The sequence below is a fragment of the Sinocyclocheilus rhinocerous genome, unplaced genomic scaffold, assembly GCF_001515625.1.
Source record: "Sinocyclocheilus rhinocerous isolate Xijiao unplaced genomic scaffold, SAMN03320098_v1.1 scaffold204, whole genome shotgun sequence".
Lineage (NCBI taxonomy): Eukaryota > Metazoa > Chordata > Actinopteri > Cypriniformes > Cyprinidae > Sinocyclocheilus > Sinocyclocheilus rhinocerous.
Genome location: NW_015644006.1, coordinates 370894 through 397166, shown reverse-complemented (window position 1 = coordinate 397166; position 26273 = coordinate 370894). Strand labels below are relative to the sequence as shown.

The 26273-nt window shown below is 35.1% G+C and overlaps 2 protein-coding genes across 2 annotated transcripts in view; one reads left to right on the top strand and one right to left on the bottom strand.

Annotated features, from left to right (window-relative positions):
* Positions 1-10618, top strand: part of LOC107757746 (calcium and integrin-binding family member 2-like) — a 31721-nt gene extending 21103 nt beyond the window's left edge. Inside the window, exons 4-7 of the mRNA XM_016575313.1 lie at positions 5199-5346; positions 5538-5733; positions 6359-6425; positions 10529-10618. Of these exons, the coding sequence (XP_016430799.1) occupies positions 5199-5346; positions 5538-5733; positions 6359-6425; positions 10529-10618 (501 nt within the window). The remainder of the gene's footprint in view (positions 1-5198; positions 5347-5537; positions 5734-6358; positions 6426-10528) is intronic.
* A 4646-nt stretch (positions 10619-15264) lies between these two features.
* LOC107757754 (uncharacterized) lies at positions 15265-21280 on the bottom strand. Its single transcript, XM_016575321.1, has 8 exons — positions 20950-21280; positions 19508-19650; positions 18908-19071; positions 18387-18476; positions 17936-18101; positions 17127-17288; positions 15544-16194; positions 15265-15388 (listed from the first exon to the last, which is right to left on the bottom strand). The coding sequence occupies exons 1-8, from the start codon at positions 21029-21031 to the stop codon at positions 15344-15346; spliced, it is 1503 nt and encodes a 500-aa protein (XP_016430807.1). The 5' UTR covers positions 21032-21280; the 3' UTR covers positions 15265-15343.
* Positions 21281-26273: the final 4993 nt, after the last annotated feature.

The window sequence follows — 26273 nt, the reverse complement described above, 5'->3', positions numbered from 1 at the left end:
ACTGGAGACGCGCGATCGACAAACTTTAAACTTGTGAGTTCAAATTATGCTGCGCTTTATGCATTTGCCCACTGTAAATTATTTATGTCATTTTCACTGTGTGCTGTATGTAAAATGAGTGTTACCTTAGCGTTATTTGAAAAAATATGATTCCCAATGCACACAAACTTCCCAGAATACTAAGTGCCTTGTTACAGTGTTTTTACTTCCTTTTTTTATTATATTTTTTATTAAATATTTATTTATTTGTGAAAAATACTTTGTCATAAAGTATGTTTATTTAAAACATTTACTTTTTAATCCATTTTCAAATTATTTGGACATTTCTTAAATATTAATTAAAATAAATACAATTATATCAGCTTTATAACGGCCATCGGCCACCCTGCTTTCCAAGATATCGGCATCGGCTGTCAAAAAACCAATATCGGTCGACCACTAATGAAATATGAAACATAGTGCTTTTTGAGGAATCTTTCAATCATCATTGTATTCCAATGCATTATATGTTTTGCACCACAATAAAAACACACAATAGAGCTTTGATCATAAAACTGTTTTTTTATATCATCTTGCTAAGACATATTATTGGGAGATAAAGAGTGACATCTGATATTTATGTCCATTTTATGTAAGTAATCTGCTATACTGTTAAAAAGATCCAATTGATTTACATTACAAGCTATTTGATTTAAATAAGATATATGCACCTTTTTTCGAAATATTAAATCTAAAGGTTCAATCTAATAAAAAAAATAGTTCATTAGAGCTGAGGATTCATTATTACGATCATATCGCTGATCCAATCTCACCTTTCCTTAATAATTCAGACCCAGCCCTCAAAATTGGCTGGATGTTACGGCTCCAGAATGAGCCCCATTATGTCCCCTTTGCTGGAGACATAATTTTACCGCCCTCTAAAGCCGTCAGATGCACGAAGGAGCTATAAACCCAACCCTAGGAGGTGGATGATACTGATGGAGACCACTCAAGCTGGGATTGATGGGGCTACGACAGCTTCCAGTTTGCAAAGATCCTCTCAGCCTTCGTAAACATAAATCTCTGACCCTTCAGTTGGATAATTAGCCTTTTCATGCAGAAGTAGAGTGATTTAACACATCAGAGCATTAGAGGGCTGTTTTCTTGACATCTGCCAATACAAATGCCTCTGAGTTTTTTGACATACACATTGATGGATGTTTTTTATAATGTTGCCCGTAAGGCAGTCTAACTTTTCTTCAATTCTTCAATTTTCTTCTAAATTTTCTTCAATTTTTTATTAAATATTTATTTATTTGTGAAAAATACTTTGTCATAAAGTATGTTTATTTAAAACATTTACTTTTTAATCCATTTTCAAATTATTTGGACATTTCTTAAATATTAATTAAAATAAATACAATTATATCAGCTTTATAACGGCCATCGGCCACCCTGCTTTCCAAGATATCGGCATCGGCTGTCAAAAAACCAATATCGGTCGACCACTAATGAAATATGAAACATAGTGCTTTTTGAGGAATCTTTCAATCATCATTGTATTCCAATGCATTATATGTTTTGCACCACAATAAAAACACACAATAGAGCTTTGATCATAAAACTGTTTTTTTATATCATCTTGCTAAGACATATTATTGGGAGATAAAGAGTGACATCTGATATTTATGTCCATTTTATGTAAGTAATCTGCTATACTGTTAAAAAGATCCAATTGATTTACATTACAAGCTATTTGATTTAAATAAGATATATGCACCTTTTTTCGAAATATTAAATCTAAAGGTTCAATCTAATAAAAAAAATAGTTCATTAGAGCTGAGGATTCATTATTACGATCATATCGCTGATCCAATCTCACCTTTCCTTAATAATTCAGACCCAGCCCTCAAAATTGGCTGGATGTTACGGCTCCAGAATGAGCCCCATTATGTCCCCTTTGCTGGAGACATAATTTTACCGCCCTCTAAAGCCGTCAGATGCACGAAGGAGCTATAAACCCAACCCTAGGAGGTGGATGATACTGATGGAGACCACTCAAGCTGGGATTGATGGGGCTACGACAGCTTCCAGTTTGCAAAGATCCTCTCAGCCTTCGTAAACATAAATCTCTGACCCTTCAGTTGGATAATTAGCCTTTTCATGCAGAAGTAGAGTGATTTAACACATCAGAGCATTAGAGGGCTGTTTTCTTGACATCTGCCAATACAAATGCCTCTGAGTTTTTTGACATACACATTGATGGATGTTTTTTATAATGTTGCCCGTAAGGCAGTCTAACTTTTCTTCAATTCTTCAATTTTCTTCTAAATTTTCTTCAATTTGAATGAATCCAATCTGATTTCAGATTCTGAAGGATATATGAACCCTAAACCTTGCAATCCGATTTCATGTTCATTTACATGTGCATTACATGCAGGGTTTGAAATTAACTTTTTCACTCACCAGCCAATTTGGCTACTAAATTTTTAAGTTACCGGCCATTCATAATTTCTACTAGCCAAAAAAATTAAACAAATAAATTATGAAAAAAAGGCCGGAGGTAAGCCAACAGCTTGAGGCTGTCCACACTGGATGCGACAAAGTGACCATTGCAAATCATTTGTACTTTGTCAAACAGTAGGCCTACATCATAAATAGAACGAGGCATCAGTTTACTGTTGAGGATTTGTCGTGTTGTGCTGTGCCACATCCAGTGTAGGCCGCATCACCGATTATAATGGGTTCTATAGTATTTTGTCACATCTGGTGTACACACGGTGCGAGTCTTCAGGCATTTTTTGACTTTTCGTTATTGCTTCAATGCAAAGGAAACCAGAGCGCCCGCCACGCCTTTATTTGTTGCGTAGTGACGAGTACAGGGCTGGACTGGGGTTAAAATTGTAAAGATGAACGTAGATCAGTGGGCAAGATGAGAACTTAGATAAGGTTTGTCCAAGAAGTTGCATATCGCCTAATATGAGGTCTCCCTCGCTTCGGCGATCGACCCACCGGGAATGTCCTGGTGCTCCCGATGGCCAGTAGCTACATCGCTGGGTATGTTCAAGTAAGCTAGATATGCCCAGATGCTGCGCAATTAGGCTTATTTAATATATCATGACATGGCTTACATGAACTTCCTCAATAAATTAATTAGTAAACATAATTTACGAAAAGTAACCCGCCAAATTGGCTAGTGATTTGACAGCGTTACCCGCCACAGCTGATTTTTACCCGCATTTGGCAGGTTGGCGGGTGTTAATTTCAAACCCTGATTACATGTGTTCAGAAACTAGTGCAATAATGTCCATAATCACAGTTTTTGCCTTGCAGACATATCAATAAATAAATAAATAAATAAGATGTAATGTATATCAGACAAGAGGTTTTAGCAAATATTCAGTCTTCTCCACTGACCAGTTTGGAATATAACGCATGTAAATACTGCACTGCGCATATGTGCAAGGTATTTTGAAATGAAATTAAGAAAATAGTCAGATTCAAGCATTTACGTGCCAGATTATTTTTCTGGTCTACAACTTCTAATCCATTGTTGAACTTTCATTTGATAGCAGTGTTTACATGAAAGCTATTCATATATGATTTAGTCATCAATCCAGTTACTAACAGATTATTTGGTTGAATGAAAAGTAACTAATCTGAAATCATGCCTGAAGTTCCTTCAAGTTGAACTGTGGTGCTTGCTATGGCTTATACTCATCACTTGAGCAAACCCATAACCCGAAGTAACATATTATACTTCAAATCCTACATGTAAAGCTTGCTATTTTGACCTTGCAGATGGTAAAACGGCACAAAAATATCACCTGGGATGGTGTAGTTATAATTCTGCACAGGATGTTGAGTGTTTAAAGCAGAGCAGAGACATCAGGTTTGATCTTGCTCTGCTGTGTTCATGCTATTGTTCCCAGAGCTGTTGAGTCAGCTAGTAGCACAGGGCATAAAAATTCCTTTAAGCCAATAGCCAGTAAGAAATATATGGGCGCCAGTTTGGGGAGTCAGCCTTTCTACATTTTATACATGACTCACTCAGCAAAACTCCCTGTGCTGCACACATGCTTATGTACAGCCATACATTTGCACTCTATGGCCAGGCCTAGATACAATCTACAGATGTTTGTTTTTTTGCATCTACATTGATTTTTAAGGGAAAATATATTGACTTAATAATTAATACTACTCTGGGTGTGTTTTCACGGTGTATGTGTGTTCACTACTCACTGCTGTTTGAGTGCACTTGGATAGGTGAAATGCAGAGCACAAATTCTGAGTATGGGACACTATAGCCACACGTCATGTCACTGTCACTGTTAGTAAAATATTTCAAAGAATAGTGTGGTATTATGTGATTTTTATGGTTTCACCATTGCACCTTTAATCGTAGGTTTCCATAAGAATATCCAGATAAATTTTCCACAGTGTTGTTTCTGTTAACTGTTACTGTCATTTTCAGTCATTGAAATCAAGCTGAAATAAAATTTAATATAAATAGATGGAAAAAATGAAGTTGAAGTACTGAGAATACTAAAACTACAATCAACATCAAATCAAACAATCAAAAAAAAAAAAGAATCACACAACAAATTTGCTAAAACGTAGACTGACACTGAAAATACATCAAAATCTTACTAAATACAAAGTTCTGTCATGAAACGCTACATGGCGCAGACAGATAGGTTCTAACTCAATCTGATATAATCACATCATTGCTCACATGGTGCAGCTGATTGGTTTCTTTTTGCATCAGCAGATTGCTGCTCAACATTCAAAAACTTGGCTAGTGCTTTGCTGTAGCAGGTGCAGCACACTTCAGAAACCGTCCACCTTCCCCAGCTCCACCTGTATAGATCTGCTACAGGGTAATTTCATGTATGTTATATATGGAGATTATTTCATGTATGTTATGTATGTTATTTTCTACATGCTCGCAGTAGTATGTCTGTGAATGTATTGGCAGTAGCAAGTCGGTACTTGCTCTGCTGCAACAGAATCGTAGCAGATCTATTCCAACAAGACCAAACACATTAACATTGCCATGTACATTACCATGCTAAACTCTAAAGAGTTGTCATGACAGAAACACTATAATAGTAAATAGACAGATCATACTAAAAATACAATAATATTGCAGCCTCTCTAGTTCTTTTTATAGTGTTATCCCAATAAACCTAATAAAATATTCAATTTCGGTTTTCTAGGAGAATCCGTTCAGGAATCGGATTGTGGAATCATTCTCTGAAGACGGCCAGGGGAACCTCAGCTTCAACGACTTTGTGGACATGTTTTCAGTTCTCAGTGAAATGGCTCCCAGAGAACTGAAAGCCATTTTTGCTTTTAAAATATACGGTAAAAGTCATTTTTTATTAACTCATGTACAGTCCACAAGAACAAAAATATTTTTTTTACACTGTGATTGTCACAGTGCAGTTTTAGAGGTTGTAATAAACATTTATATTGCAACTTTCATAAACGCTGCAGCAATTTTATAACATGAACACCTTTTGTAGTTAATTATTATCTTCTTGTTTTGTTCTTAGACTTCAATGTGGATAATTACATCTGCAAGGAGGACTTGGAAAAGACTTTAAACAAGTTAACGAAGGAGGAGCTAACACCAGAGGAGGTTAATCTGGTGTGTGAGAAGGCCATTGAGGAGGCCGACCTGGATGGAGACAACAAGCTCTCCTTTGCCGACTTTGAGAACATGATCTCCAGGGCCCCTGACTTTTTAAGGTAAGAACAATAGATGTAATAACGTGACTTATTTCCTCAGATGCATTCTATTCAGAGTTTCGCTTATTATAAATTGTAATTTAAAGTTAGGGTTTTGGTAGTTCAGTCTATTTTAGATGGTGGAGAATGCGGGCACAATTCTCATTATATCATTTCTTTCATCACTAACATAGATTGAATTAAATAGTCAAATCTAACTAAAAAATGGAAATTTAATTCCTATTAGTGTTCTGTAGTGTTAGCTTAGCAACATGCTAACATCAAACTCATTGAAATAAATTGCAAGTTGAGTTACTATTTGTATGATGTATAGATTTACTGCCTGTGTAGAATTTCCCAAAATCAGTTGCATATTAGCTTCTTTTTTTGGATAGCATGCTGCCATATGTACTTACGCTTATGTACTAGTTACTAGTTTGTACTTCACAGAAATTATGCTCATCATTTTACTGGGAGTTCATGTGTTCATATCAGACATACTAAGTCCTTATCAGTGTAAAGGCAGTTATGCTAGTTGCTAAAGTTCTGGTTAGCTTTCTACTCTGGAGGCATGCTGCTATAATTTGGCTGCAGTGCGCTTAAATATGCTTTATAGTGCAAGAGTTCTTCTGCTTGGCTTTTACAGGCCTTTTTGGACTGCACAGCTGTGCCTCACTGACCACATGATTGAGAGGGACAGGAAGGTTTTCGGCGTAATTCGATTTTGGCTGGTCCTTATGTTTTTATGTTTAATCTAATATGCTCTTTCTGTCTGTCATCTTTCTGTACTGCAGCACCTTCCATATACGAATCTAAATTGGCTTCAGTGGAAGACACCATTGCTGATGTTCCTTGAACAGATAAGTCCACATCAGAGGATAAATGTCTACTGTTGTTTTCCTTTGATTTTTGGAAGTACACTTGACAGGATTACTGACTGACATGGCTGTTTCATTACCAATGAAAAGTTTGGATCAGAAATCCCTTGTGTTTTCGGAGAAAGGAAATGGAAAGTTGAGGCCTTTTGTGGGTTTGAACCACACACCTCGTCCTGGAGTAAAACTAATGTGGATTGTAAACCACTTTTATGGGCTTCTCTACCAATGTCCGTGGCACATTGGACACAAATTTAACTCACTCTCCCACTTCTAAGACTCTTATTTGGGATCAAATAAATCATGGGACAGTTTTCATTTAGGAAGGGACAAACAAACTGGACAAGAGAGTGAGAGAGAGGGCTACAAGCACATTATTGGCATCAGCGCCACCGAGACAGAGTTTTCTACAGCTATGCAATCTTTCTCCATAAAATGCATGAATTATATTACGGTCCCCACCTTTTCCCGTTCCCTAATGTCCCGACAGCTTTGCCATTTCACAATCTAATTGCTTATAGAACTGGAGCATGACGACAATCATATCTAAATGTTCTCCAGTTGAATGAAGGGCTCTGTCATCATATATTCTCTAATTGTCTTCTCTGTCATTCGCTCTCCATGTATTTGTTCCGCCTGCAGATCCCTCTATCCCTTCTGTCCTAACTTGAGGTGTTAGTGTCAAACTGTCTCTTACCTTTTCTCAGTATTTGATGTGATAGAGGGCATTTGACTTAACTTTTAATAAAGGTTTTCTGTTGATTGTTGACTGAGTGCATCTATTGATATTTTGGGGTTAATGCTTGATTTTGTGACAAAATGTATTATTTAAAGGGATAGTTCACACAAAAATTAAAAGTCCATCATCCTTTACTCACTCTCATGTTGTTCCAAACCTGTATTTTTCTTCCGTAGAACACAAAAGAGAAATTACGAAGAATGTTCACGTCGCTCTTTTCCAAAAAGTATAAAAATCACCACAAACAGTAGTCTATGTGACTTGTGCGCTATAATGCCTTTTTTTTTTTGAGGGACAGATTATAATTTATGACATTGACAATTTTGACCTCTGCTGTAGGGATAGTTCACCAAATAGTGAAAATTCTGTCATTAATTACTCACCCTCATGTCGTTCCAAACCCATAAGACATTTCGTTCATCTTCAAAACACAAATGAAGATATTTTTGATGAAATCCGAGAGCTTTCTGACCCTGCATAGACAGCAATGCAACTGACATGTTCAAGGCCCAGAAAGTGAGTAAAATAGTCACATAGTTTGTTAAAATAGTCCATGTGACAAAAAAAAAATAGTCAAACACTGACACGGAAGAGAAGAAATTGTTGAATAAAGTCATTATTTTAGTTTTCTTTATGCACAAAAAGTATTCTCATAGCTTCATAACATTACGGTTGAACCACTGATGTCACATGGAAAATGTCCTTACAACCTCTCTGGGCCTTGAACATGTCAGTTCATTCCATTCCATTGCTGTCTATGCAGGGTCAGAAAGCTCTCGGATTTCATCAAAAATATCTTCATTTGTGTTCTGAAGATGAACAAAGGTCTTACGGGTTTGGAATTAATGACATGATGGGTGGGTAATTAATGACAATTTTCATTTTTGGGTGAACAATCCCTTTAAATCTCATTTGTGCTTCATTTTGAGAATTAAAGGGATAGTTGACTCCCAAATGAAAATTCTGTAATCATTTACTCAACTTTAAGTCAGTGGGGTCCAAAACAACTTTGAATGGACAAAAACAACACCGAGACATTTCTCAAGTCTTCTTTCATGTTCCACAGAATAAAACATTTTTTGGAACAACTTGGGACAACACATTATATATCCAAATAGACCAGCGCTGAACTTATTTTCGGGACAGTCCATCTTGAGCACATTGTGACTTGATCATGATGGAGGAGTTTTCTAGTTACCAGCCTATCCCTAATTACTTACTCTAAGAGATGCTTTTTTTTATTTTATTTTTTATAAATATTTGAATATAATTTTTGCTGGATTTTTGTTACCCTAGTCATGGCTCTGGCTGTTTCTTTGTCCTCTTCTCGTTCTAGTTCAAAGCCCCATGCAGCTGCGAACCAACCAAACTTAACAATAAAGATGGGCCAACAATGATTCTTCAGCCTATCCTGTAGTATTCCACTTTAATGACTTTTTAAGCTAAATGAGATCGTTAGGAGCAGCGCTGCCTCAGCACTCGTATGATTATACACAGCGCGCTTTGAGCCCAGTAAAATCTCCACCCAGAGATACACAGAGCTGTCCTTGGCCATATTAGTTCAGCTGATGATTTACTGGGTCAGACGCTTCTGTCCTTTTAACAGAGTCCAACATTGATTCAAATGCTTTAGATTGTTTTTCAAGGAAATGTTGTTTAAGATGTTAATGTATAGGTTGTGCTTCATTTGGGTTGTGACAGGATGAGTATGTGATCCTGCGCGTGGTAGAAGGGAGAGGATTTTTTTCTACACGTATTAATCTATTTGGAATGCCAGATGAATACATTATCCGAATCCGAACATATTCTTATGCTAATTTGCGCTGCACTTGGTAGATTGCATTGGTCATTATGGAAATGAGATGTTGCGTCGGTGTTCTTTAATTTGCGCGTTGTCATTAAATCACCTGCAGAAATGTCCACACCCATCGGCGCTGTTTTGGAATTGCGTTATTGCACTAATTTGCCCTATTTAGTAAATTTGGCCCTTTATCTTATGTAATAAATGTTTCTCATAATTTTGACGTGTCACACTTTATCTCATAATTTAAACTTTGTTGTCATTGATTTTATCTCATAATTATGACTATCTCATAATTGTTTGTCATAATTTTGACTTCGTCATCATTGACTTTTTATCTTAATTTCAAATTTGTCATCATCGACTTGTCATCTTGATTGTCTTGACTTAGTTTGTCATAATTATCTCATAATTGTTTGTCATAATTTCAACTTTGTCGTCATTGATCTGTTGTCTTTATCTCATAATTAAGACTTATTTTGTCATAATTATGAATGTATGAATCGTTTTTTTCATGAAATTGACAACATCTCATAATATAAGTCTAACATATTGAACCCCTTTTATCATCTGCTGTAGGGAAATCTGAATGCTTATAAAAGTTATAGATCGTCTCTCCTCAACAAACTCATGTCTATAGCACAAAGTTTAATATAAGCACCCATACAGCAACCTAGTCTTTGCAACTTTACAGATCTTCTTTATGCACAATCAGCTTGTAACACTCCAAAGAGAAAGGAAAAATTTAAATCGCATCATATGACCCCTTTAAAGGGATAATTCACCCAAAAATAAAAATAATTTACACACCCTTATATTATTCCAAACCTGTATGACGTTCTCTCTTTTGTTGAAAAATGTCTTTGTTTTGTTATTTTTTTGTCCATACAATGAAAGTCAATAGGGACAGGGTGAAAAAATTCTGAATTTTCATCTGGGGGTAAACAGTCCCTTTAAATGGTAAAAAAGCATCCATTATCTGAAATAGTTATGGTTTCTCACATTGTTTTCATCATTAGACACGTATTTTGATATACATATACCAGAAACAACTAAAATGGACTTTAAAATAGAAACAAATGCACTTAGACCTTTGTTAATGGTCAAAAGATCCCATTAGCAGGGCTTACGTAAGCCATGAAAATGCTTCTCAGACATAAAACAAGGCATGCCTGGATGAATTGGTGAGGGACCGTTTTGGCGATATCACGGCAGTGTGCCGTCATTAGGGATAACGCCGCCTGCGCTAATATGCAGTTAATTCCTCATCCCGTTACCTCCGACTCCCTTTATGAGGACTGTATTAAAAACTCCAGTGGGATGTAAGTGCTGATGAAGCGCCTCTGTTAATTACGCCTCTCACTCTGAGCATCTGCTGATTTAGATTTGCTTCTGTTCCAGTCTGATACAGCCACTCAGGCTGCTGACAGTAATGTAGGCATTAGAGCATTGATTCTTTTGGACGCAGAGCATAAAATGGGACGTCAGTGACTCACGCATGCGCAGTGGTTCGCGCACACACTCGCTGTGCTGGCCTTGGCTGCCCTCTAATCTTATTAGCCCAGTGATGTTTGCCAATATGGCATCCCAAGAGTTTCAAAACAATCCATTTTGGTGTTTTTTTAGGAGCCAGTTCGATAACAAAGGCAGGGTATATATCAGTATTACTGGATGTGTTCAAGTAATGGCTTTTTTGTCAGGCAAACGCGGTACGCTAATCTCCTGATCAATAACGATAAACAAGGAAACACAATACGTTTGTTTGAGTCTGCAAACACATCATCCTAAGTTTTACACAATGCTTTTACATCCAATTTTGGAGTTTTACCATTAGCTTTAGCATTCAAAATGTCTATTTTGGCACTGTAGCTACATGCTAACTTGATTTATCATAGTAGTGTGTGATTCTAGATAATTGGTTTATCCGAAATCGCCCTCTCATTACCTATTCCCTTAAAGGAAACAAAAATGAGTGCGCAAATTCGGAAAATTGCTTGTATAAACCTTAATTAAACAATTGATAATCAATTAAAAAGGAACTCAAGGCCCATTTACACCAACGATGTAACAATAAAGATTTAGTTTTAAATGTTAATGACAGAGGAACAACATCATTGGAATCACTTTTTTTCAACTGACGATAAAAACATTGGCAGCCAATCAGAATCCACCTGACTTTAAAAAGCTCAAGCATTTAAAGTGGCAGATGACAAAACTGTAGTGTGTGCTTAATAATGAAACAGAACATTGGCATTCATTGGTTATTGTTATCTTTATAGCTATCACTTTAATTTGAACAGGCCTTTACTATACATCTGTATGATTCCACTATGGATGCCATCTACTGCCAAAATGTGGGAATTCATTCAGCGCAGCCCTAATGGTGCATTATGGGTATTCTCTAGACACTGAGTCTAAATTGGTTGTTATTGCCATGCATTGTGGGATTGAATGAGTATACTTGATAATGTCCACTGTTTTCAGACACCACTACAAATGGCTGTTCGCTTAAAGGGATAGTTCACCTTCAGTTGGTCCCCATTTATTTGCATAGTGTTTTTTCTTCCTATAGAAGTCAATGGGGACCAGCAACTGAAGGTGAACTATCCCTTTAAATACTGCACTATAGATGGTTTCAGTGGCAACAACATAAACAAACGTTACTGCATGTATACTTTTGTGGCCCGAACTTAACTTCCGGTAGACTTCTGCAAAGAATCAATAACAACAGCAAAGTCCCTGTAGATTATTTCTGATAACAAGCAAAATATGTTTGCTGTGTAAACCAGACAGGCTTACTGAACATGCAAATTCATTCTCTGTCAGCAGGAGGTGCTTTTGGAGCAGCAGAAATAGAGGTTTCCATGGTAACGGCTGTACACAAAGCAGCGCTGCGCTCATGAACACTGCTTTACAAGCAAGATGAAATGAAAATGACATCGAAAATTTTCTGAAGACAGTCGATTTCCTTCAGAGATACAGTGATATAAAAACACCCGTGCTGCGTTTTGATTTTGAAATGTACAGTGCTCATATTTATTCAACAAAGTCAAAGCCTTTTGGAAAATCTATTTGTGGTGGTCAGTTTTGATATTGTGGCGGGCGCCACAAATAAATCAATGTATGGGAAACACATCCCACAGCACAACAACCTAAGCCCAACTTCAGTTGACTCATCACCTTAACTTTAATGCGTTTGTAGTCGGCACCACTAGCCAGACCGATAAACAAACACAGACCGGAAGTAAACTCTGGGCGATTTTGGTCACAGCTGTAACAGCATTCCTATCAACCAATCATATTTTAGGTTCACATTAACAGATAAGCATTGCGATGGTCAAGAGCTGCATCCTAAATCACATACTGAGTAGGTACTATGTTTGATAAGGAACAAACTTTGCAACTTTAAAAAAGTTATGTTCTATATAGTATGAATGTGAATGTAATTGGGACGTACTACATTCGTTTTGACTTTATTATCATGAGAGCTACCAGTGTCAAAGTTTATGTTAATAAATAAGCATTGTATTAAGGTGGTCAAGAGCTGTGTCCGAAATCACATACTGAGTAGGTACTACGTTTGATGAGGAGCAAAATTCGCAGCTGTTCTATATAGTATGATTGTGTGTAGTATGAGTGAAATTTGTACGTACTTCATCCGCCATGTTGACCTACAATGTCCATTGGATGTGAATTTCATAACCTCAGTGGAATTACTGTAGATTATCTGGGTACTCTACAGCTACAGTTTTATGAATACTAAATTCAGACAAACTAATCTTTCACATAATGCTTTTCACCTGCTATATAGTAGGGAAGTATGCATATTTGGCTATTAGGTTTAACTGGTTAGCTTAGCCACATTAGCTCTGCTAGTATGCCATTTATCATACACACAGTGTATGATGTGTCGTACAGAGAAGGACACATTTTGAAGAGCGTTTCACTGCCTGAAGTTCTGCTGTCTGTGTGATGACTCTCTTATTTACGATTTCTGCTGCCCACAAAAACCAGATCAGTCACTGCAGGCAGCTTTATTGTCTCCATTTACATGAAGATCTTGTCCGACACCATTTGGTCCCTCGAGTTTGTGCGTAAGCGTGCAAATCACAGTCTTGCTTCTCCAAGGAGTCAGAAAGGCCGCTATAAATTTCTTCCAGACATAAATCACATTTGAGGATATCACCTCTACTCTCTGTAGGGAGTCAGGAAGTTTCTAGGAAACAATAATTAATTTGTAGTTGTGCCTGATTACTATGATCAATAGACCTATAATTTAAATCCAAATGTAGTTGTCCATATATACTATACACTGTTTAGCTTTTATTAAATAAATTTTCTGAGCCAGCTGAAGCAGAATTTTAATGTTCTTTGTTTGTCCTTAATTGACCAGTCATGGTTGTTTTATGTTGCCTAATCTTATTTTTTTACAGGATGTGATGTACAGTAGCTAGCAGTGTTTTCGAGACCAGCTCATTTGAGTCTGAAAACAGTTTAAGATGGTAGCTCTGGTCTTAGCGGTTCATTAACTGGTTGCTAATAGCTTAGCAAGCACTAATGAATAAACAGAAAGCTAAAGCTGTTTACAGATAATATGGCTCACTCAAGGCATGAGTATTAGCTGGTTGTCAGTAGCTTAGCAAGCATCATTAATAAATAAACAGAAAGCTATGCAGTGACGTGACTTACCAGTCATATTGTGATATGAGATGATTGCAAATAGCATAGCAAGCAAAAAAAAAAAAAAAAAGCTAGGTTACAGATACTCACCTCAGCCATATTATGAGTATTAGCTGGTTGCTGATAGCTTAGCAAATAAAATTAATGAATAAGAAACTAGTTTGCAGATAATGTGACCTCAGCCACGAGTATTTGCTAGTTGCTAATAGCTTAGCAACCCTTACGAAAATATACCATCGTTGTATTATAGTAAAAGTGTAGTAACCATGATTTTTGGTGGACTGATTACCATTCGTGTGACCACATGGTTAAACTATGGTTAGTGTAGCAAAACCATGGTTAATTTGTAGTTACCATGGTTTAACTATATTAATTATGGATTATGTGATTATATTTGTAGTAAAACCACGGTTAAATTTTGTAAGGGAAGCGCCATTAATGAATAAAAAGATACATTACATATAATATCTCTGTCACATTATATTTAATATTTGTCACAGAGATGTAGTTATCTGCTGTAAAGTTAATCATGGTTTTACTACAAATTAAAAAAACAACAACAATACTATAGTTGGTAACCACAAATTAACTATGGTTTTGCTATGCTAACCATGGTATTTGTAGTAAAATTCTAATCAGTATACAAAAAAAAAAACATGGTTAATACACTTTTACTATTAAAAAAACATAATTAATTTCCAGGTTGTTAGCGGTAGGGGTAGCTATTTAGCTTACACAAGAATCATAATTAGTCTAAAGTCAGTTATGTTTTCAGTTTGTTCATTGATTGTATTGATTGTATCATTGGTTTTAATGTTGAATTCTATTTTAAATAGCATTTATTTACATGTTTGAAGTGTTTTTACTGGAAATCTGTTGTGTGACAGTATTAATATTTAGGTAAAGACCATAAAAGCAGGACACAATGACATCATTTGTTTTAATGATTCCAAAAGTTGTACTGAATCTCGAAAGACAGATGTGCACCTTCACAGATGGTCTCTGTTACTGGCAGCTTAGGTAATTCTGAAGACTGTTAAGTTTAACAGCTTAATTCCCTGTGTATTAATAATTCATGGTCAATAAAGTTGAGATGAAACAAGAAATGTTGTGCAGTAGGCATAAAGGTGTTTTTTTATCAAGAAAATATGAGAACTTGCAAATCCTCAAAAACCCTAAAAGTGGCACAGGCTGACTATTCAAAATATCATTATTTTATTACACATCATATACATGAAATTCCTTTTCTTAAAAGAAAATGTCCAATAAACTACTGTGATTCTATAGCTTGTTGTTGACATCAAGACACAATATATATTTTCATTAAGTTAATAAATATTCTTGTAACACATAAAAGTATAAAATAAAAGTATATCACAAATAGACATACAAAAATCCAGTGAAAAATAAAGCTGTACTATTCTAGTATTCAATAATCAGAAGTAGCTTCAGTGGATGGAAGTACGTTTGTTAACGACTGTTCTTCATTAGTGTAATGTTATGATTCACGCCAGTGATGATGTTCATCTGAAGAGGTTATTTTTTCCAGTATTCGGGGGAGAGCCATTTCCATTTCTCAGTCTACAGGAAACAACAGGTACGTTATTAAAGTTATCATGTAACCTGTCATAATCATCTCAGTGTTTCTTAATATTAAATGTTATGTTCCATTAAGCATTTTGAAATGTAATAATGGAAAAATTTGGCATTTTTTCATATATCACATCAACACTCACCTTAAGGGGCCGGGCAGATAAAATCTGCTTGGGTTTTAAGTCTGTTAGCGTTTCGTAAGTGTTAGTGTGCACTGTCTCCTCTGCTCTTGCTGTAGGCCGTGAATCGGGAATCTGCTCATACGTGTCGTCAACCAGGAAGTGATTTGGAACGGGTTCAAGAGGCACCTCGGCATACATAACATCGCTTTCCTGTACGTTGACCTTTGACATTCTTGTGTTTTGGTTGCCATGTGTTCTGGCTAATTGATAAATCGATGAATTGCACAGTATTTCCAGGCTGTTGCTAAAACATGGATTGCTGAGTTGTTCTCTCTGCATGTGGGAAGACATTTGCGGTTGGCTTCTTCTATTAAAGTGTCCTTCTTCACTGTCGTCGTCCAGGAAGGGCAGGGATTGGCTTCTGCAGTTCGGCACTAAGAGCTCAGAGTAAATGGTTCCTTGGTTTGCGGCAGGAACTTTCTGTAGCCTCGGGGCTCGGGGTTCCCATCGGGAAGCTGTAAGTGAAATGTCTTTGCCCTCTGGGGGCGTTCTGGCTCTTTCTTTGGGCTTCTGCAGGTCTATCGGTGTGTACAGAACGTTTTCTGGGCTGTGCTTTGCTTCTAAGGAGGAGGCTTTCAGAGGAGGGCCTTTTCTTGGCACTGGCGGCACTGCCTGTGTAAAGCAATCATAATTATACAGATGTGAGGCCATGGTCAGATGTTTAAACACATGAGGCCAGTTTTACTAACAGCTTGCGCCAGCGCAAACCGTCTTTTGGCGTTAAAATAGTACTGTCAGGTTTTACTAAAGTCGCACAGTGATGAATTAACGCTGAAAATGCATGGACAGTTATTTTTACGCCTGACCTTATTGAATATGCATTTGTAGGAGTTTCCCTTTCAGACGCAAAAATTATTCAAATGAATCACGCGATTTACTAACGTTTGCGCTCGTCAAATTACTAGCATTTGCGCCAGTATTTAACTCCCAAAAATGCATGTCTTAAACTATTTTGCGCTTGAAATTGAAATTGAAACACATTATCCGAACATATTGTTTGCCAAACCATGTTATTTTTAATTTGCTTCAGGAAATAAAAGACGACTTGAAATCCTCAACTAGGAGTCACGCAATACCAGCTCTATCAAAACCTCTTGCAACCCTTCATTTTTTGGCCTCTGGTTCTTTTCAACGTACTGTGGCTTATTTATTTATTTTTTGTTTATTCACGACTATGCTAATTTGCGCTGCACTTGGTATATTGCGTTGGTCGATATGTAAATGAGATGTTGCGTCTGTGTTCTTTAATTTGTGCATTGTTAGTAAATCACCCACAGAAATTTCCACACCCATCGGCACTGTTTTGGAATTGCGCTCTAACGCTAATTTGCCCTGTTTAGTAAAACTGGCCCCTAAACGGTTAAATAGATAAAGTATGCACAGAAAAAAAATACAAATAAATACTTACATTAAATCAAACAAATTAATAAATATAGTTAAATAATAAATTAATTAGTACAAATGAATAATATTTGATAAAATATTGAATTACAAAAGACAATTATTGCAAATTGAATTTAAATTAAATGGCAAATGTGACATACGGGTGTGTTTCTGTATCCTTTGGGCGGCAGGGCAGGAGGTTGCAGTGTCTCGTGGGGTTTTTTGCACTGATCATCCCAAATATCCTTCACAGCTTTAACACTTACTCCTGGATTCTCCCTCAGGTCAAAATGAATCACATCATAGAGCTCACTTGTGGATGACTGCAACACAACACATTCAAGATCAGATATGCACAGACAAAAAAAAAAATCAAATAAGTAATAATAATAATAACAATATTCTTGCCTTAGCAAGTATATTGTCTATAATGAATATAAGCATACTATTAGGTAAATAAATTCACTGCTCTTTAAAAGTTTTGAAAGAAATCTCATGCAAACCAATGAGGCATTTATTTAAACAAAAATATAGTAAAAACATAAATATTGTGACACATTTTTATCATTTAAAGTAACTGTTTTCCATTTGATTATATATTTTAACATTTTCAGCATCATTACTCCAGTCTCCAGTGTCACATGATCCTTCAGAAATCATTCTAATATGCTGATTTGCTGCTAAAGAAACATTTATTATTATTATTGTCAATGTTTAAAACAGTTGCTGCTTAATATTTTGTGGAAACTGTGATATATTATTCAGGATTTATTGATGAGCAGAAAGTTCAAAAGAACAGCTTTTTTAACATTAAATGTACAAAACCATAAATGTCTTTACTGTCACTTTTGATCAATTTTATGCATCCTTGCTGAATAAAATGATTAATTTCTTTTTTTTTTTTTTTGAATGGTAGTGTATACCATAAAAATAATATATTTTATTAAAATATGTATTATTATAAATTCACCTCAAAACATGAGAGTGTCAGATATTCTCCAAACGGCTCAATGGGTCTGGTCTTGTAATATTCGATGAGGCTGGTGAGAGTATCATGCATCTCTGTGTCGCCCGTCACAATAAAACGTCCGTCTTTATTCTGGTTGATGACAAAGTGCCGACATCGATCACGACCTCTGAAAAACAATGATTTAGACTGTTAAAATGGATTTAAAAAATACAGTAAATTCAATTAAATAATATTTTTTAAACTAATTCATTTATCATTAACATCACAAGCTAAATATTAACCCCAGAAATGCTGGTATTCAACCCGAAATTTTGCATTTTAAAAGCTTCCTCCTGGGCTTAAAGGAAATGCAAATATCTGGGTCATTTGTGAGAAATAAAAAACAATGCTAAATGGTACACCAGCAAATTACCAATGACCTTTATAGCCCTTATATTGAAGACACACTTACTTGTATGACAGAATGTATCCAGTGGCTTTATCACTGAGCCGAATGAGGAAACAGCCCAGTTCCTTGTCTTTCAGATGCTCCTCTGCATCCCTGTGAAACACAAAACCACAGGGAATAATGAAAGTGGCCCAACTTTGAATATTGCTTACATAACAAGATTATGAAACCGAAAAGTACAAACATAACGTTTTAAAAAATAAAGGTTCCAAAAGGGGGTTTTCACAGCTTTTCAGTAAAAAGAACCGTTTTTTTTCTTAATGTGAAGAACATTTTAAAAATCTAAAGAACCTCTTTCTAAGTTTAACGGATGTTAACATTTTCATGGAACCAGACGCCAATAACAAACCTTTGTTTTTAAGAGTCCATAGATTCAAATAACCCCATATTTTTAATCGGCAAGACACATAACAAGAGTTTTTCTCAGAAGAACTAGCAATAAAGCTGTCGTAACAGATAGTATCACTTAAAAAAAACATCTACGGCCTCTTCTAAATGTGGATTTTCTCAGAAACGCTTCTTACTTTCTGCTGATAAATCCTTGGAACCATTCCGGGAAGTTGCCGTTGTGGAGAATCAGAGGTGCCTGGGTCTCTGTAAACCATTTGAGGGCCAGTTCCCTCAGTCTGCTCTCGGTGCTTTCCTGGACGTTACCTTCGGGCTGGCTGTGGTCCATCCTCACTCGCTCCTGTGTCAATACAGAAAGGCAGATGAGACAACGCCACCAGCTTCGACACTGCAGGTCCACACCAACAGTCTCATTTGCCTATTTCCCCGGCGACGTCACAAAACGCCCGCGGCTGTTTCAACAGAGCCATTGTTCGTGTTTATCACGCCAGAGCCGAGTCAGTTCGACATGGTTACATTTTACCGCACCAGGTACCTTCCTTTCTCAGGGTAAGCGAAACGGCCTGAGGTCATGTAAATTCCCCGTGAATTTTGTGTATCGATACATCTGCGCTCGCCAACTCCCTTTTACTGATCATCTCGGAAGTTTAAATTAGATCACGTTACAGCTGCGTAAAAATAGACGGTCTGTGTGAACCTGATGGGAAATGACTTCATACATCCAGTAGAAGTCACCTTGACTGTTGGTTTCCGTTAAGTGTCTGAATTCCATGTACCTTTAAGCGAAACAGCAGGCAGGAGTGGAACCTGTGAGGTTTGGGCCTCCTCTGTTCCATCGGATGGGTTCTTGTGAGGTAGTTGTGCTGCTGTGATTTAGAGCTGCACTGTCTTTTGCGGTGTCCGCTGCTCCATAGAAATCCTACAGATGGACAAAATGTAAAACGTCAGTTCACTTCATTTTGTTATAGGTCCCTTTTTTCTGTTTTTAATTCAGAATTCATAGAAAATGTCTTGTATATCAGCGAATAACAGCAGGTATATTTATTCATTTAGTTAGTAAGTAAGTTAGTTATACCCGGTTTCTTTTCTGTGGAAGATGTAAAGTTTATTGTTAACAGTATAGGTTCCATTTTTTCTGTTTCTTTTTCTTTTTACATTTTCTTCTTATTGATTGATTGACTCAATGACAGAATAGCAGGTTATTTTTTTCTTTTTCTTTTGTATTTATTTATATTTATATGTTAAATTATTACATTAAAATATATAAAAATAAACATTCAAATAAAAATAAAATGTACACAAAATGTGTACATACTTTAAATTGTTTATGTACTTAAAGTTATGTGGGAAATTATTCTGTATTTTTAAGTGTTTTTTTTTCAGTGTGTTAAGTATTTTTGTTTATTAACTCAATGCTTAGTATACATTTTATATACTTTTATGTCTATGGGGCACTTTTAAGTAATTTTGTAGTGCCTTTAACTTCATTCATTCATTCATTCATTCAGTTAAATTAATGTTTATGCACTTAAAGTTATATGAATCATTTTTAGTACTTTTTAGTATCTTTATTTATTAATGCTTAAAATAAATTGAATTAAATAATACATTTGTATGTACTTAAAGTTATATGAATTATTTTAGGATTTTTAGTGACTTTTACTTTTATTTATTTACAAATTAAATTAAAACCCTAAAGTTGCGTGGACTTTTTTTTAGTATTTTTAGTATTTTTATTTATTAATGCTTAAATTGAATTAAACAATACATTTGTATGTACGTAAAGTTTTATATGAATTATTTTAGGATTTTTAGTGACTTTTACTTTTTATTTATTTACAAATTAAATTAAATTAAAACCCTAAAGTAACTTGGATTTTTTTTTTTTTTTGTATCTTTATTTATTAATGCTTAAATTGAATTAAACAATATATTTGTATGTACATAAAGTTATATGAATTATTTTAGGATTTTTAGTGACTTTTACTTTTTATTTATTTACTAATTAAATTAAATTTTAATTAAAACCCAAAAGTTACATGGAATTTTTTTTTTTGTATTTTTAATTTCACACTACCACACAATTTATTGCTATATTCACAAGCAAAAGTTGAACAAATATTACACGTAGTATCATACCTAAATAATTCATTAAAAATGGAAATAGAAAAATCCTTCAAACCATTTTACAATCTGCAACATGGAAAGCCGTACGTACCTGTTGGTGTGCGCTGATGTGTGCAGTGTGGTTTGAGTGTCATGTTGCTCAAGATTAAAACTGTCCTCAGCCTCTCACGCATCTGATATAGTTCTGAAGAGCAGGAGGACGTTCTGAAGGTGTGTTGACTGTTATGACATTCACCTCACACATTGTTCCACGCAGGGTTTGGAAAAACAGTGTTTTAGAGAGGGTAAGACACTCGGCTCGCGTATGAATGACAGCGCGAGGGAGGGAAGGAAAAAAACACAAACATTCTCACTCAGATCACAGCTTACAGTTTCCTGAAGAGAAATGGAACACACAGAGGAAAGAAATGTGGTCTCACTGCGCGCGCGCACACACACACACTTTCTGTTTGTATGGTGGGTTATGTACTTGCAGGAAGTCATAACTTCAAGAAGCTGCATAGTGGCAAATGATTAAAAAAAAAAAAAAAAACTTATATAATACAGTGGCCATGAAACATATTTGCATACTTAAGCCATACTTAATGTCTGAATGTCATTACATTACATACAAAGTGTTAAAACAAGTGGCATTTAAAAAATATATTTTCATGCAAATCATTTCACAATAGGAAAGGTTTTAAGTATATATATATATATAACGAAAAATATTAATAAATTTAGACACTATACTACACGATGCTTGAAAATTCAGAAAATTTATATAATATACAATATGTAAATTATTTAAGAATTATTTATTAGTTATTACAATGCTTTATCTATAATCTATAAAATAAATATTTATAATGAATATAAAGAAATTCTGAAACTTAAGCCACATTTAAAATGTACAAAATAATATAATATAAATACATTTTAATATAATTCAGATGTATTTATATATTTATTTATTTATATCTACTTTATTCTTTACATGTTTAAATATATCATAAATATTTATGTAAATATTAATGAATTTTGATACTACATAATTCTTCACAAAAAATTCACAAAATTAATATAATATACAGTATATGAACTATTTAAGAGTTTGTTAATTATTACATAAAACACAAATGAAATAAAATGTATTTATTGTCTATAATCTATAAAATAAATAATTATAATGAATATAAATAAATTTTGGAATTTAAACCACATTAAAAATGGACAAAATTAATAATACAATATGATATATTAAATACATTTTATATAGATAGAAATAAATGTATATAATGCAATTATTTATAATACAATAAAAATGTAAATATAATTTTACTTATTTATCTATATTTTATCTACTTATTTTATAAATTTTTGTGTGGTTTAAGTATCAACAGATCAACCAAGATTATTACACCATTTCTGGCTGAAAGTACTACATTGAATCAGTTTTTGAAATCAGTTTGATGGAAATCAGTGTCCCCAATGCCATCATGTTAGAGAGGTCGTCAGCGTGGCAGCACAGGATCGATAACTGAGTCATCAGGGTTAAAGTGTGTGTGCTGTAGCGCTGTGGTTTTTGGTCTGGTCTGTTCTCCCCACCCCTCACACGTGGGACAGTAGAAATAATGTTTGTGGCACTGGTGGACAGGGTTTTCCTCAGACCTTCCTTCCAGTGTCTCTGTGGTGGGATCACTGTGCTCTGCTGTATATCAGCTGTCTGATCTGTCATAGTTTAGGGACTGTACTCATTTCCCTTGTTTGGTGTTAGTGAATCACTTACAACAGCATATAAACAACAGTTTGGTATGGGATGGTTCACCCAAAAATGAAAATTTGGTCATTTACTCCTTGTATCATTTCAACCCCAATTGTCTTTCTTCCATGAGGCACAAGGAGAAAAAGGCCTTTCGTTTTTAGCTTTAAGACACTAGTTTGTGTGACGGTAGACACCTACATTCTTCCTAACTTCCTGTAATGTTGAAAACATGGAATTGTTCTTGTGACTAATAAGCCCTGTTTCAAAAAAACCTTCATCGGTTGTGCTGTGGAGGAGTTGCATTGAACGATTTTTCTGTTGACTGAGACTAAATCATTTCTACATACAGTATAATCTGACTTCAGCCGAATCAGTTTAGTGAATCATCACGGCTTTGAACTTTAGATAAATAATGTGGTTGATGGTTTAAAAAAAGACATGCTGATACACTTCCATTTTAAAAGTTTGCGGTTGGTAAGATTTTTAAAAGAAGTCTCAGGGTCACCATTTAATACAAAAAAAAAAATACAGTAATATTGTGAAAAATTATTACAATTCTAAATAGCATGTGCTCTATTTGGGTATATTTTAAAATGTAATTTATTCCTGTGAAGCAAAGCTGAATTTTCAGCATCATTACTCACAAATGACACACTTGTTGTTGAATGACCCACTTGAACCTCAGCAGATAGAGGCCAGAAGTTGAAACATGAAGGTAAAAGGAAACTGGCACTTATCTTTGAGACACTGTGGAGGAATACAAGTCAGACAGAGTGACATTTCAGAAAGGTCAGACAGGCGTCTGTTTACAGCGGAGAATGTCAGAGTGACGGTTACGTCTGTTTGCTGCAGATTTGTGTGCCAGCTTTAAAGATCTGAATCTTTTAAGACAACCACCACAAGAATAAAAGGAAAAACAAGCTACAAATAATTTGGCATTAGACATTAGCATTTAAATTATGCCTTTTAACAACAACAAGTAAATAAATAAATAAATGCAATATGCTAGGTTGTATTTTAATATTTGTGACCCTGGAGCACAAAACTAGTCATAAGTAGCACAGGTAGCCTATATTTGTAGCAATAGCCAACAAGCATTGTATGGGTCAAAATGATCGATTTTTCTTTTAATGCCAAAAATCATTAGATAGTTTTTTTTTTTTTTTTTGCATCCTTAGATTCCAGATTTTCAAATAGTTGTATCTCTGTCAAATATGGTCCTATCCTAACAAACCATAAATCAATGAAAAGCCTATTTATTCAACTTTCAGATAAAAAAAATTGACCCTCATGACTGGTTTTGTGGCCCAGGGTCACATTTTGTTATAGGCTATTAAGCATGGCTTGCTTATGAATTAATTTATTTTCCAGCTAATGAACGATAAAAACAACAGCCAATCACAATCTACTGACTTTAAAGAGCTGGAAAGTTATCGCGCGTTGTTGTGATAGTTATCGCTATCGTTCTTGGTGTGAACGGGACTTTATACCGTGAATTGACTGTTTATGCAAAATAAACATTGTTTAAATGGTTTCCCATTTTGATATGGGTTTCTATTACCGTTTTTCCGACCGTGAATAAACCAGTTTGTAACTTGACCTGCGTCAGTAGTGACAGATGTCACCTTGAGGAAAGCTCAGAGAGCTGCTTGTGGTGCAGGAAACCAAAGTGTTTCCCTCTCTTTTTCATCTCCGATAAACTGTTAGCGGCAGCCATGGCAACCGCAGATATTTCGACGACGTGGAAACACAGTTTAACCGGTTAAAGTTCATGTTTCATCACTGACAAAGTGTGAAGCTGAACATCAGATAAGGAGGCTCTGCTGTAAGTATGCCAGACTTTCTGTCAACGGTCAAAACCATTAAATGGTTTCAGTCACGTGAGCTGAATCATAATATATCAAAACTTAATTTTTGATTAGTAATATGCATTGCTTAGAACTTCATTTGGAACACTTTAAATGCAATTTTCTCAATATTTTGATAGTTTTTTTTTTTTTTTTTTGCATCCTTAGATTCCAGATTTTCAAATAGTTGTATCTCTGTCAAATATGGTCCTATCCTAACAAACCATAAATCAATGAAAAGCCTATTTATTCAACTTTCAGATAAAAAAAATTGACCCTCATGACTGGTTTTGTGGCCCAGGGTCACATTTTGTTATAGGCTATTAAGCATGGCTTGCTTATGAATTAATTTATTTTCCAGCTAATGAACGATAAAAACAACAGCCAATCACAATCTACTGACTTTAAAGAGCTGGAAAGTTATCGCGCGTTGTTGTGATAGTTATCGCTATCGTTCTTGGTGTGAACGGGACTTTATACCGTGAATTGACTGTTTATGCAAAATAAACATTGTTTAAATGGTTTCCCATTTTGATATGGGTTTCTATTACCGTTTTTCCGACCGTGAATAAACCAGTTTGTAACTTGACCTGCGTCAGTAGTGACAGATGTCACCTTGAGGAAAGCTCAGAGAGCTGCTTGTGGTGCAGGAAACCAAAGTGTTTCCCTCTCTTTTTCATCTCTGATAAACTGTTAGCGGCAGCCATGGCAACCGCAGATATTTCGACGACGTGGAAACAGTTTAACCGGTTAAAGTTCATGTTTCATCACTGACAAAGTGTGAAGCTGAACATCAGATAAGGAGGCTCTGCTGTAAGTATGCCAGACTTTCTGTCAACGGTCAAAACCATTAAATGGTTTCAGTCACGTGAGCTGAATCATACAGCGAGTCCTCTCTTCACATTGGCATCTCTTTCATTCTCTGGATAGGATCAATCTCTGTTTTAGTATTTTAGGGGTAGGCGGCCTATTATTTATGTGTCCAGTAATCCCAATATATTGAATGATGTAGGAATCTCTCAAAGTCGGCTTTTACTGGAATCAAGTCCTTTTGATGTGACTAATTAGACTAATTACTTAGGCTATAAATGTTACAAGGACGAAAATGACATTGAACTCAGGCTTAGGAACATTAAACATACATATCTCAATATAATAATAATATGTAAAACAAGCATATCAGGTAAAACGGCAAACACACACAGCAGCACTAAAGTTGAATTAAGGAAATATACGACTCTTTTGCGCCGCCTAACGGTTACTTGGATAGACAACGGCAAAATATGCCCAAGTAGTTTGTGATTCCCAGTAGTTCAAAATAACATTATTGTTGTTATTATTATTATTATTATTTTATTATATTTTCCCTATTTTATTTTACCCCCAGAGAGTATATTAAAAATAAAACAATGCATTTTATTATATTTTCCCTATTTCATTTTACCCCCAGAGAGTATATTATAAATAAAACAATGCCCAAATATATTAAATAAATGTTAATGTTATATGTATCTAGTAGGCATATTTTGTGGTAATAGCTCTGAAACTTGCATGCTAAATCCTTGTGTTTATTAAAGAAGACATACTGGGGTTTTGTGAAATCATTTTATTTTAATATATTATAACAATTTCTGTTGTTATATAATGTTTTGTTTAATTTAATATATTATAATTATTGCTGTTGTTATGTAATGTTTTTGTTTATATATATATATATATATATTAAACCCAGAGAGGATAGTATATATTAAACAATGCTCAAATATGGCAAATTAATATTGGCCTATATGTACTGTAAATTATATAAATAATAATAAGTGTTGT

Coding starts and splice junctions, on each gene's coding strand:
- LOC107757754 (XM_016575321.1), bottom strand. CDS start 21,031: ATGCGTGAGAGGCTGAGGACAGTTTTAATCTTGAGCAACATGACACTC. Junction 19,651..20,949: donor ACATCAGCGCACACCAACAG/GTACGTACGGCT, acceptor GTCCATCTGTAG/GATTTCTATGGAGCAGCGGA. Junction 16,195..17,126: donor AAGGATACAGAAACACACCC/GTATGTCACATT, acceptor TGCTTTACACAG/GCAGTGCCGCCAGTGCCAAG.